Source organism: Papio anubis, chromosome 1, assembly GCF_008728515.1.
Source record: "Papio anubis isolate 15944 chromosome 1, Panubis1.0, whole genome shotgun sequence".
Classification (NCBI taxonomy): Eukaryota; Metazoa; Chordata; class Mammalia; order Primates; family Cercopithecidae; genus Papio; species Papio anubis.
The window spans coordinates 124,707,161-124,720,858 of record NC_044976.1 but is presented as its reverse complement, the minus strand read 5'-3'; the positions used below and the strand labels follow the sequence as shown (position 1 = coordinate 124,720,858).

The following is a 13,698-nucleotide window of genomic DNA, read 5'->3' as shown; positions in this document are numbered from 1 at the left end:
AGTGCTGGGATTACAGGCGTGAGCCACCGTGCCCGGCCTTAAGTGCTTATTATAAAATTTTGTTTATGATGGTTTTGGTGATAGTATAGTAAAGAAGGTGGCTGTGACAAAGATGATGGATAGACTTGAGGTAAGAGACTTGAGTGCAATGGCGTGATCTCCGCTCACCACAACCTCTGTCTCCCAGGTTCAAGTGATTCTCCTGCCTCAGCCTCCCGAGTAGCTGGGATTACAGACATGTGCCACCACTCCCAGCTAATTTTGTGTTTTTAGTAGAGACAAGGTTTCTCCATGTTGATCAGGCTCATCTCGAACTCCCAACCTGAGGTGATCCGCCCACCTCAGCCTCCCAAAGTGCTGGGATTACAGGTGTGAGCCACCGCACCCAGCCTTGCCCCACTAACTTTTTGTAGAGGTGGGGGTTTCACCATGTTGCCTAGGCTGGTCTCAAACTCTTGGACCTAAGCAATCCACCCACCTTGGCCTTTCAAAGTGCTGGATTACAGCCATGAGCCACCACACCCAGCTGAGAGCATAATTTTAGGTGAAAAAGCTCACAGGGCAGATGAAGAAAAGGTCTGGACAACTGAAGTATACCTGAAGTAATGTGGAGCTGTAAATAAAAATATGTTATATTATTTAATAAAGTTGTATTCTTTTCACTTTAAAAGTTAAATGTTTGATATTTCTCCTAATCATTCTAAATTTACTTGTAAATCATCCAAAGTAATTCCATTTATTTATTATTTATTTTTATTTTTTGGGACGGTTTCACTCTGTTGCCCAGGCTGGAGTTCAGTGGTGCAAACGTGGCTCATTGCAGCCATGACCTCCTGGGCTCAAGTGATCCCCCTACTTCAGCCTCCTGAGTAGCTGGGACTACAGGGGGGCACCACCAGGCCTGGCTAATTTTTTAAAATTTTTTGTAGGGATATGGTGGTGGGGTTGCTCAGGCTGGTCTTCAACTCCTGGGCTCAAGCAATCCTGCTTCAGCTTACCAAAGTGTTGAGCTTATAGGCATGGGCCATTGTACTGGGCATTTTTTTTCTTTTTTCTTTTTTTTTTTTTGAGACGGAGTCTCGCGCTGTCGCCCAGGCTGGAGTGCAGTGGCCGGATCTCAGCTCACTGCAAGCTCCGCCTCCCGGGTTTACGCCATTCTCCTGCCTCAGCCTCCCGAGTAGCTGGGACTACAGGCGCCCGCCACCTCGCCCGGCTAGTTTTTTTTTTTTGTATTTTTTTAGTAGAGACTGGGTTTCACCGTGTTAGCCAGGATGGTCTCGATCTCCTGACCTCGTGATCTGCCCGTCTCGGCCTCCCAAAGTGCTGGGATTACAGGCTTGAGCCACCGCGCCTGGCCTGGGCATTTTTTTTCTTTATGGTCAATGACCTTGTATTGAAAAGTTTTCTAGGCTGGGCACAGTGGCTCACGCCTGTAATCCCAGCACTTTGGGAGGCCAAGGCGAGTGGATCACCTGAGGTCAAGAGGTCGACACCAGCCTGCCCAACATGGTGAAACCCCGTCTCTACTAAAAATGCAAAAATTAGCTGGGTGTGGTGGCGGGCGCCTGTAATTCCAGCTACTTGGGAGGCTAAGGCAGGAGAATCGCTTGAACCCGGGAGGTGGAGGTTGCAGTGATCCAAAATGGCATCACTGCACTCCAGCCTGGGCGACAAGAGCGAAACTACTTCTCAGGAAAAAAAAAAAAAAAAAAAAAAAGTTTTCTGCTGTTGAAGTAGTCAGATGAGTAAGCATTGTGTGCACAAGGCTTTTTATATTTTTATGTAAGGTCACAGCTGCTTCTGTTTGCCATTGTGCTACACATTTCTCTACTGAAAAGGGGGCTTTAGTTTCTCATTTGACAAGTGCTAGATTATTCAGCGCCTGATTATCAAGTTATGGATTACCTAAACTTAGCCTCCCTCCCTTCCTTCCTTCCTTTGCCATCCTGGAACATTTCCTTAGTGGTAATTCTACCAGCAGATCCTGTGAGATTTCAACTTACCTTGTTGTTTTTTGTTCACAGACCCCATGTCTTTGTCTTTAATTTTTTTAACTTGGGGTTCTGTTTGTCAGTTAAATGTTAATCAAGTAGAAGGCTAACTTAATTTTAAAACTTTTAAATTTAAAAATGATTTTAGATTTACAAAAGAGATGTAAAGATAATGCAGAAAGTTCCCATATACCCTTTACCCAGTTTGCCCTAATGTTTCACTAATCTTCTCTAGGATTCAATTAAAGATACCACATTGCTAAACTAAGTTGTCATGTTTCCTTTGTCTCCTCCAATCTGTGAGTTTCTCAGTCACTTTTCTCTTGAGACAGAGTCTGTCTCTGTCACCCAGGCTGGAGTGCACTGGCACTATCTGGGCTCAACCTTTGCTTCCAGGTTTCAAGTGATCTGCCCACCTCAACCTCTCCAGTAGCTGGGACTGCAGGCACACAATACCATGCCCAGCTAATTTTTGCAAAGATGGGGTGTCACCATGTTCAGCCTTTCAGTCACTTTTTTTTTTTTTTTTTTTTTTTTTGAGACGGAGTCTCGCTCAGTCGCCCAGGCTGGAGTGCAGTGGCGCGATCTGGGCTCACTGCAAGCTCCGCCTCCCGGGTTCACGCCATTCTCCTGCCTCAACCTCCCAAGCAGCTGGGACTACAGGCACCCGCCACCTCGCCCGGCTAGTTTTTTGTATTCTTTTTAGTAGAGACGGGGTTTCACTGTGTTAGCCAGGAAGGTCTTGATCTCCTGACCTCGTGATCCGCCCATCTCAGCCTCCCAAAGTGCTGGGATTACAGGCTTGAGCCACCATGCCCGGCCTTCAGTCACTTTTGATGCTTTTTTTTTTTTTTTTTTTTTTTTCTTTTCTGAGACAGAGTCTTGTTCTGTTTCCCAGGCTGGAGTGCAATGGTGCTCACGGGTGTGAGCCACCGTGCCCGGCCTTGACACTTAACGAGTATTGGGTGGCCTGGCATGGCTCACCTCTGTAATCCCAGCACTTTGGGAGGCCGAGGCGGGCGGATCATGAGGTCAGGAGTTTGAGACCAGGCTTGCCAACATGGTAAAACCCCATCTCTACTAAAAATACAAAAAAATTAGCCAGGCATGCTGGTATGTGCCTGTAATCCCACTTACTCTGGAGGCTGAGGCACAAGGATTGCTTGAACCCCTGAACCCCAGAGACAGAGGTTGCAGTGAGCCGGATTGCACCACTGCACTGCGACAGAGAGAAGCTTTGTCTAAAACAAAAACTAAAACAAAAAACAGTGTTGAAGGCCGGGCGCGGTGGCTCAAACCTGTAATCCCAGCACTTTGGGAGGCCGAGATGGGCGGATCACGAGGTCAGGAGATCGAGACCATCCTGGCTAACACGGTGAAACCCCGTCTCTACTAAGAAATACAAAAACTAGCCGGGCGAGGTGGCGGGCGCCTGTAGTCCCAGCTACTTGGGAGGCTAAGGCCGGAGAATGGCGTGAACCCGGGAGGCGGAGCTTGCAGTGAGCTGAGATCCGGCCACTGCACTCCAGCCTGGGCTACAGAGCGAGACTCCGTCTCAAAAAAAAAAAAAAAAAAAAAAAAAACAGTGTTGGGCTGAGGGCACTAGCTCAGGAGGCCTGCAATTCCAGCACTTTGAGAGGCTGAAGCAGGAGGAACATTTGAGCCCAGGAGTTCAAGACGAGCCTGGGCAACATTAGCAAGACCAAGTCTCTACTAAAAAAAAAGAAAAGAAAAAATTAGCCAGGCATGATGGTACGTGCCTGTAAACCCAGCTACTCAGGAGGCCAAGGCTGGAGGATTGCCTGAGTCCAGGAGTTTGAGGCTGCAGTGAGCCACGATCGAACTGCTGCACTCCAGAGACCTTGTTTAAGGGGAAAAAAAAAAAAAAAGAGTACTGGTCAGATGTTGTATATAGAATGTTTCTCAATTTGGGTTTTTCTCATGATTAGCCTGGGGTTATGGATTTTGAGGGAAAAAACCCACAGAATTGAAGAGCCCTTCCCATTGCATTATTTCAGGGGGTTAATGATATCCGCATGATTTATCACTGGTAGTGGTAACCTTGATCACTTGGTTAAGGTGGTATCTGTCAGGTTTTTCCATTGTAAAGTTACCATTTTCCCCTTCGTATATGCTATTCATTAAAAGTGGCCATGAAGCCTAGCCTACAATTTAAAGGAAGGGGGATTGGCCTGGACAACAAAGTGAGACCCTGTCTCTACAAAAAATTAAAAATTAGGCAGGTGCAGTGGCATGCGCCTATAATCCCAACCACTCAGGGGGCTGAGGTGGGAGGATCACTTGAGCCCAGGAGTTCGAGGTTGCAGTGAGCGATGATTGTGCCACTGATCTCCAGCCTGGGTGACAGAGTGAGACCCTGTTTTTAAAAAAACAAAACAAAAATACAGGAAGGAGAATTAACCTTTGCCTCTTGGAAGGAGGAGTGCCAAAGAATTTGTGCACATGTATTAACCACTACAATAACTAATAAATATTTAATGGAGATACTTTGATGTATCCTGTTTCTCCTTGAAGCTTTACTCACTGATTTTAGTGTTTATTCATGAATCTTAGGAATCATAGTACTGTGTTGTTCTTTTTTTTTTTTTTTTGAGATGGGATCTTGCTCTTGCAGTGGCATGGACTCAGCTCACTGCAACTTTGACCACCCAGGCTCAAGCGATTCTTCCACCTTAGCCTCCCAAGTAGCTGGGACCATAGATGTGTGCCACCACACCTGGCTAGATTCTTTTTATTATTTGTAGACATGAGGAGGTCTCACTATGTTGCCCAGGCTGATCTTGAACTCCTGGGCTCAAGGGATTTCCCTCATATCTTCTATACTTATTAACTAGTATTCTTCTGAAAGAAAGATGTCTTACATCTTACAAATAGCTTCTTCCCAGTTAATTTATTCAATTATATATGTCAGTATGGGTTCATGAGTATTTATTTAATTTTGGGGCTATATTTCAATATTATAATTTATTCTGTTATTCCAGTTTTTCCAGCTTTGGCCATTGGGGGCTCTTTCAGGTTGGCTCCTATGTCCTTTGGAATTGCCCTTACCTTTTGTTTAATTTTTGTGACTGATTGATTAATTGTACTTTCTTACTTTCTAGTTCTATGAGATGGGCCAGAGTCATCTTAGCCATTTCTTCAAGGAGTCCTGGTTCTTTATATTAAAGAATTATATTTAGTGCCTGTAATCTCAGCAGTTTGGGAGGCTGAGGTAGGAGGATCGCTTGAGGTCAGGTGTTCTAGACTAGCCTGGGTAATGTAGCAAGACTCCATCTCAACAACAAGAATTATATTTAGAAACCAAGATCTGGGTGCCAGTGTGCTTATTGCTACTGGTGTATCCACTGCTTCTAGGCCCTCTCAGCAAACATAACTAGGAAATATATGTATATATGCTAATCATGTATATACATATATCTACACTTATTTCTATATCTGCATAGATATTAAAATAAACATGAGCTCATACTGATATCTTTCAATTCTAATCTTGGACCTTAGGGCTTATGCTAGCCTTCCCACCTTGTTTATTTTAACTTCTTTCTCTGACAAGGAGAAAACTGACTTTCATTACCTATGATGTATTTACTTATTTGTTCAATTCTATTGTCTATATAAAGTAGTTCCGGTCGGGCACAGTGGCTCACGCCTGTAATCCCAGCACTTTGGGAGGCCGAGGTGGGCGAATCACAAGGTCAGGAGATCGAGACCATCCTGGCTAACTCGGTGAAACCCCGTATCTACTAAAAAATACAAAAAATTAGCCAGGCGTGGTGGCGGGCACCTGTAGTCCCAGCTACTCGGGAGGCTGAGGCAGGAGAATGGCGTGAACCTAGGAGGCGGAGCTTGCAGTGAGCCGAGATGGCGCCACTGCACTCCAGCCTGGGCGACAGAGCGAGACTCCATCTCAAAAAAAAAAAGTAGTTTTAGGATGAGTAATTCAATTTTTAATATTTCTTGTGAAAGGAAGCATACCATTTCCTGAAATAAGCATATTTTAGTGTACCTTAGCCCTTGTTGAGGGGCATTTACCTCTATTATCTGATTAACATTCTCCTTTGTTTTTTTTTTCAATGTTTAATTTTTTTTTTTGTAGACAGAATCTCGCTCTGTCGCCCAGGCTGGAGTGCAATGGCACAATCTCGGCTCACTGCAACCTCTGCCTCCCAGGTTCAAGCAATTCTCCTGTCTCAGCCTCCCAAGTAGCTGGGACTACAGGCGTGCACCACCACACCTGGCTAATTTTTGTATTTTTAGTAGAGACAGGGTTTCACTATGTTGGCCAGACTGGTCTTGAACTCCTGACCTCAGGCGGTCTGACCACCTTGGCCTCCCAAAGTGCTGGGATTACAGGTGTGAGCCACCGCGCCCAGCCAATTTTTAATTTTAATTTTTAATTTTTTTTTTTTTTTTTTGAGACAGAGTCTCACTCTGTCACCCAGGCTGGAGTGCAGTGGCCTGCAGTGCAGTGGCACAATCTCAGTTCACTGTAACCTCTGCCTCCCGGATTCAAGTAATTCTGCCTCAGCCTCCTGAGTAGCTGGGATTACAGGCATGCACCACCATGCCCGGCTAATTTTTGTATTTTAATAGAGACGAGGTTTCACCATGTTGGTCAGGCTGGTCTCAAACTCCTGACCTCAGGTGATCCACCTGCCCTGCCTCAGCCTCCCAAAGTGCTGGGATTACAGGCATGAGCCACTGCACCCGGCCTCTCTTTTGGTTTTAAAATTCCGTAAAAGCAGATATATGGCTGGGGACAGAGTTTATCCCTGATGTTTACTGGTAATTTTGGGTCATTGGAAAGTGGTAGTAACTTTGCTTTTTAGTTTTTTTGAATGAAGCTAAAACTAAAAATGTTACGATAGTAGAGTGGAACAGCTATATAGACAGTTCTCAAATACATGGCAGATGTGGTAGGGGAGAGTGCTGTTAAAATATAGTGATACAAAACAATTTTTATTTCATTCTCATTTTATTCTGTACTGTTTCAATTAGTGTTTCTGAATTTCATTATGGGTATATTGACTAGAACTCTGGTTGGACTGGGACTCTAACTAGATCTAATACAATGGTTCCCAGGCTTTTTAATCTCATGGCCCAGAAGAAAAAATAACTGAAATAAAGGAAAAGAGAAAGAGACAGAGAAGTTTAATGATAGGACCAACTTACAGTTGCCACCGTTTTACTTTCCTAAATACATTTTTTAAAATCTAACACCATTATTTCATAAAAGAAAATTTTTTACCATTTTAAAAGTAAGACATATGAATAAAGTATAATCCTGTAATATGACTACAACTTAATTTTATTATTCACTTTTATTTTATTTTATTTATTTTTTTTGAGATGGAGTCTCTCTGTGTCGCCCAGGCTGGAGGGCAGTGGCATGATCTCAACTCACTGCAACCTCCGTCTCCTGGTTTCATGCCATTCTCCTGCCTCAACCTCCCAAGTAGCTGGGGCTACAGGTGCCTGCCACCACGCCAGGATAATTTTTTTGTATTTTTAGTAGAGACGGGATTTCACTGTGTTAGCCAGGATGGTCTTGATCTCCTGACCTCGTGATCTACCTGCCTCAGCCTCCCAAAGTGCTGGGATTACAGGCATGAGCCACTGTGCCCAGCCTATTATTCGCTATTTTAAAATTTTTATTTGTTATCAGGATCTTGAAGAATTTGGAGAAAAAGATTAAAATTTTTATTTTTCTCATTTTCCATGGATGTGTAAAAACATCATCATAGATCAGTGTTTTGGAATCTCTGGTCTAGTGCCTCTTGTTATAAAGAAAGGCTCTTATATATCTTGTTATTATGCTATTTTCTTCCATAGGTAAAAGCAGCTGTCATAGTCTTTCTTTTTCATAATCTTTAGAATACAGTTTTGAGTATTTGAGGCATTTAATAGATTCATGACCTATTGAATTAAATACTCAGTTTTTGGGTTCATTGTAGTGACTGACCATGAGCTGCGCTGTGATGTTAAGGTTGATGTGATAAACAGCATTGAAATTGTATCTCGGGCCCGGGAACTTTATGTAGATGATTCGCCACTGGAACTGATGGTGAGGGCATTGGATGCTGAAGGTAAAGAACCTCAGAGGATTCAACAAAATTACCTAAAATAAAGTAATATCCCTTTATGTTTAGCACTTGGAAACAAAAACTTGAGTGACAAAAGTAGATTAGAAATAATATCTGTTTTCTCATTTGGAGTTCATATAGATGAATAATAATTCTGAGTATGATTTAATGTATTAGCTACACATTTTCATAAAATATTCCTGCTATTGTTAGTTATCTCAGAACTTTTCCTTTCTTTTTTTTTTTTTTGGCGTGGTGGGGACGGAGTTTTGCTCTTGTTGCCCAGGCTGGAGTGCAACGGCATGATCTTGGCTTACTGCAACCTCTGCCTCCCGAGTTCAAGCATTTCTCCTGCTTCAGCCTCCTGGGTAGCTGGGATTACAGGCCTGTGCCACCACTCCTGGCTAATTTTGTATTTTTGGTAGAGACGGAGTTTTACCATGTTGGTCAAGCTGGTCTCGAACTCCTGACCTCAGGTGATCCACCCACCTCAGCCTCCCAAAGTGCTGGGATTACAGGCGTGAACCACCGCACCTGGCCATTTTCTTTTATTTTGAGATGGAGTCTCGCTCTGTTGCTTAGGCTTGAGTGCAGCGGTGTGACCGTGGCTTACTTTAACCTCTGCCCTCCGGGTTCAGGAGATTCTTGTGCCTCAGCCTCCCGAGTAGCTGGGAATACAGGCGTGCGCCACCATGCTCGTTAATGTTTGTGTTTTTAATGGAGACGGGTTTCACCATGTTGACCAGGCTGGTCCCAAACTCCTGCCCTCAAGTGATCTGCCCGCCTCAGCCTCCCAAAGTGTTGGGATTACAGGTGTGAGCCACGACGCCGGCCTCAGAACTTTTCTTAGATATCCAATCTACTACTGAGCTTCTGCTGATGGTCCCTACATGAACAATTAAGAACACTTTTTGGAATTTATTCCTAGCTCTGTTTGATCAATCCACTTTCTATAGATCAGGAGAATTAAATGGAAATCTGTAAAAAAGTTACAATCTTGATCTAATATTTAATGCTTTTAATACTATATACTATATTAATGCTATAATGTGGTATTAAAAACATTTAGGTGGTAAAAAAAAAAAATTTATGTGGGACGTGGTGACTCATGCTTATAATTCTAGCACTTTGGGAGGCCGAGGTTGAAGTATCCTGTGAGGTCAAGTTTCCTATGGTTGATTAAAAAAAAAATTATAATGTATTGCTACTTTCTTTTTTTTTTTTTTTTTGAGATGGAGTCTCGCTCTGTTGCCCAGGCTGGAGTGCAGTGGCCGGATCTCAGCTCACTGCAAGCTCCGCCTCCTGGGTTTACACCATTCTCCTGCCTCAGCCTCCTGAGTAGCTGGGACTACAGGCACCTGTCACCTTGCCCAGCTAGTTTTTTTGTATTTTTTAGTAGAGATGGGGTTTCACCATGTTAGCCAGGATGGTCTCGATCTCCTGACCTCGTGATCCGCCCGTCTCGGCCTCCCAAAGTGCTGGGATTACAGGCTTGAGCCACCGCGCCTGGCCTGTATTGCGACTTTCTTTGTAAATTATTTGAGTGATTTGATTTTTTAATTTGAAAAATGAACTATTCTGGAAGCTTTTTTTTTTTTCTTTTGGATACAGAGTCTGTTGCTCAGGCTGGAGTGCGATGACACAAGCATGGCTCACTGTAGCCTTGACCTCCCAGGCTCAAGCAATCCTCCTATCTCAACCTCCTGAGTAGCTAGGACTACATATGCAGGCCACCATTCCTGGCTAAGTTTTTATTTTACAGACCAGGTGTCACTATGTTGCCCAGGTTGGTCTCAAACTCCTGGGTTCCAGCGATCCTCCTGCCTTGGCCTCCCAAAGTGCTGGGATTACAGGTACAAGCCATTGCACCTGGCCTGGAAAATTTTTACAAAAATTTGTGCAGAGGGGACCAGGATTAAGGATGCCTTGTCAGCCATGAGGTGGCCTTCATGTAGAAAGGAACAGAAGGAGCATGGCATCATTATTGTCAGTCAGGAGTTAATCAGCTGGAGTCCTTTTTACTTTCAGATAGCTTGTGCAGCAACATCATTTACTGTTTGTGTTGGGAACTTTCTCATATATATGTTTTAATTCATTAATGATAGTGCTTTCTATTTCTTAATGAAGGAGGCCTCAAAGTAATTTTCTAGTTAAGTTTCCCTTTCTTGTTGTAAATACCTGAATATTTTTAAATATGTGATCCTATCTTGTCTGCTTTTGACTTGCTGTACAGGAAATACTTTTAGTAGTCTGGCAGGGATGATGTTTGAGTGGAGCATTGCCCAGGACAACGAGTCAGCAAGAGAAGAACTGTCCAGCAAAATTAGGTAAACTTGAAACCAAACATAAATCACCTGACTATGAAGAAGACAGCTGCCATTAAGTGGCATGCTGAACAAGCAACCATCTTTGTGGACTTTGATGATCTTACTGTCTGTACTTTTTTGAAACTGATAAATTACTGAGGGAAATGTCTTTGATAGAATGAAATATGACATAGATGTAGGTACCTTTATGATCAATTAATCTGAGTTATTATGGAGGAGTTCATGGGCTAAGTACTACACAATTATTTGAGCCAGGTGTATCTTCTGGCAGTTCTTTTTATTCAAGCTAGCTGCACATGCTGAAGTAGAGGGAGAAGGATAAGAGTATGAAATTTTGTCTTCAGTACCAAGGAGAAGATCTCAGATCCAAGTTTTACTCCCACCACAATTTTAGCCAGAGGCTCATAAATACCTTTCTTTTTTTTTTTTTCTTTCCGAGATGGAGTCTCGCTCTGTCGCCCAGGCTGGAGTGCAGTGGCGTGATCTCGGCTCACTGCAACCTCTGTCTCCCGGGTTCACACCATTCTCCTGTCTCAGCCTCCTGAGTAGCTAGGACTAGAGGGGCCCGCCACCACACCTGGCTAATTTTTGTTGTTGTTGTTGTTGTTGTTGTTGGTATTTTTAGTAGAGAATAGGGTTTCACCATATTAGCCAGGATGGTCTTGATCTGCTGACTTCGTGATCTGCCCGCTTTGGCCTCCCAAAGTGCTGGGATTACAGGCATGAGCCACCGTGCCCAGCCTTTTTTTCCCTTTTCTTTTCTTTTTGAGATGGAGTCTTGCTCTGTCACCCAGGCTGTAGTGCAGTGACACGATCTCGGCTTACTGCAACCTCCACCTCCTGGGTTCAGGCGATTCTCCTGCCTCAGTCTCCCAAGTAGCTGGGACTACAGGCGCCCGCCACCACACTCGGCTAATTTTTGTATTTTTAGTAGAGATGGGGTTTCACCATATTGGCCAGGGTGGTCTCAAACTCCTGACCTCAAGTGACCTACCCGCCTCAGCCTCCCAAAGTGCTGGGATTATAGGCGTGAGCCACTGCTCCTGGCCTCCTTCTTTCCTTCTTTCTTTCCCTTCATCCCTCCCTCCTTCCCTCCCTCCCTCCCTTCCTCCCTTCCTTCCTTCCTTCCTTCCTTCCTTCCTTCCTTCCTTTTTTTTTTTTTTTTTTTTTTTTGAGACAGAGTCTCGCTCTGCCGCCCAGGCTGGAGTGCAGTGGCCTGATCTTGGCTCACTGCAAGCTCCGCCTCCCGGGTTCATGCCATTCTCCTGCCTCAGCCTTCCGAGTAGCTGGGACTACAGGCGCCCGCCACCTCGCCCGGCTAGTTTTTTTGTATTTTTTAGTAGAGACGAGGTTTCACCGTGTCAGCCAGGATAGTCTCGATCTCCTGACCTCGTTATCCGCCCGTCTCGGCCTCCCAAAGTGCTGGGATTACAGGCTTGAGCCACCGCGCCCGGCCCTTCCTTCCTTTTTTTGACAGAGTCTTGCTGTGTCACCCAGGCTGGAGTGCAGTGGCGTGATCTTGGCTCACTGCAACCTCCATCTCCTGGGTTCAAGTGATTCTTCTGTCTCAGCCTCCCAAGTAGCTGGAATTTCAGGCGCATGCCACCATGCCCGGCTAATTTTTGTATTTTTAGTAGAGACGGAGTTTCGCCATGTTGGCCTGGCTGGTCTCAAATTCCTGACCTCAAATGATGTGCCCACCGTGGCCTCCCAAAGTCCTGGGATTACAGGCGTGAGCTACCATGCCCAGCCGAAAGTGTTTTACATTCTACAGACATTGAAGAAACTATGTTTAAAGTCTCTTAGGGACTTTTGAAAGAACACTTCGTTTAATTCTGCTAGAAACACATTATATTTTATGTCTTTAGGATTCTTAAATACTCTGAAGCAGAATATGCTCCCCCAATGTATATAGCTGAGATGGAAAAAGAGGAGAAACAAGGAGATATGATTTTAGTGTCTGGGATTAGAACTGGTGCTGCTGTTGTAAAAGTTCGAATTCATGAACCATTCTATAAGGTAAAAAGTTTGTGCTATAAATTTTCCTTACTTTTTTTTTTTAAGATAGGGTCTTGCTCTGTTGCCCAGGTACTACAGGAATGCACTACCACACCCTGTTTTTTGGTTTTGGTTTCGGTTTGTGTGTTTTTTTTTGTTTTTTTTTTGTTTTTTTGGAGAGACAGACAGAATTTCACCACGTTGCCCAGGCTGGTCTCAAACTTCTGAGCTCAAGCAGTCTCCTGCCCCAGCCTCCTAAAGTGCTGGGATTACAGGCGTGAGCCAGCACAACTGGCCAGTGCTGTAAATGTTTCATCTAATAGTGTTGCCTATGGAAAATATAGTTTTTTATGTTTATCTGTAGTAGAAGCCCTCTAGTCTGACGTGATTTGGGCCAACAGTTGGTCATTTAATTGAAAAAGTTATTTGAAGTAGGTAAGCATTAAAAAATTATCTTAAACATTTTATTGCCTGATTACAATTACAAATGTGACTGGCATTTTCTCTTAAAATATATAACTAACATTTTATTCACCAATTCTTGATGTAGGTGCAAGGCCTTTCTTTGACCATGGGTTCACTGATTTGAAATCTACATACACTTTCTCCCATAAATTACAGTTTCTAATTTCTTCCTTTTTTGGGGTTGGGAGGGTTCAAGTGATTCTTGTGCCTCAGCCTCCCAAATATCTGGGATTACAGGTGTGTGTCACCATGCCCAACTAGTTTTTGTATGTTTAGTAGAGACAGGGTTTCACCATGATGGCCAGGCTGGTTTCAAACTTCTGGCCTCAAGTGATCCACCTGTCTCGGTCTCCCAAAGTGCTAGGATTACAGGTGTGAGCCACTGTGCCCGGCCCTAATTTCTAGTCAAGTGAAAATTTAGATGCACGAAGAATTTGAGTACAGAAATTTATATTTTAAAGGATTTTCCCTAATAATTTACATTTCTCACTTATACCTAATTGATAGTACATGTTAGCAGCTTGCCTTTAACTTTTTTTGAAACATTTAAATTTTTAATAGAAACAACAGTTCTCTTTCCACATCTATAGTTTTTGTTTTAATGTGATTATAATTACAAGCAAAACTTGCATAAATAGGTTTGGGAAAAAAAATGTCTTTTGGTAAGCATTTAATTCAATGGCAAGAACCTGAGTGTGTGGACCTCCTAGAAAATCCTACCAACCTTGCATTGGGTAAATCTTCATAAAAATCAATGTGTTCAACAGAGAGTGGAAAGTAACTTAATCTGGTAAGTCAGTTAATTGGAGGTTG

General features: G+C 43.6%; 1 protein-coding gene across 3 annotated transcripts in view; it reads left to right on the top strand.

The window, feature by feature from the left end:
- Positions 1-13,698, top strand: part of NUP210L (nucleoporin 210 like) — a 171,301-nt gene that overhangs the window by 5,372 nt on the left and 152,231 nt on the right. For 2 of the 3 annotated variants that reach the window (XM_031653098.1, XM_031653096.1), the window contains exons 3-5: positions 7,967-8,098; positions 10,329-10,422; positions 12,291-12,441. In XM_031653098.1, the coding sequence (XP_031508958.1) occupies positions 7,967-8,098; positions 10,329-10,422; positions 12,291-12,441 (377 nt within the window). The remainder of the gene's footprint in view (positions 1-7,966; positions 8,099-10,328; positions 10,423-12,290; positions 12,442-13,698) is intronic. The other variant, XM_031653099.1, reaches the window with a different exon arrangement.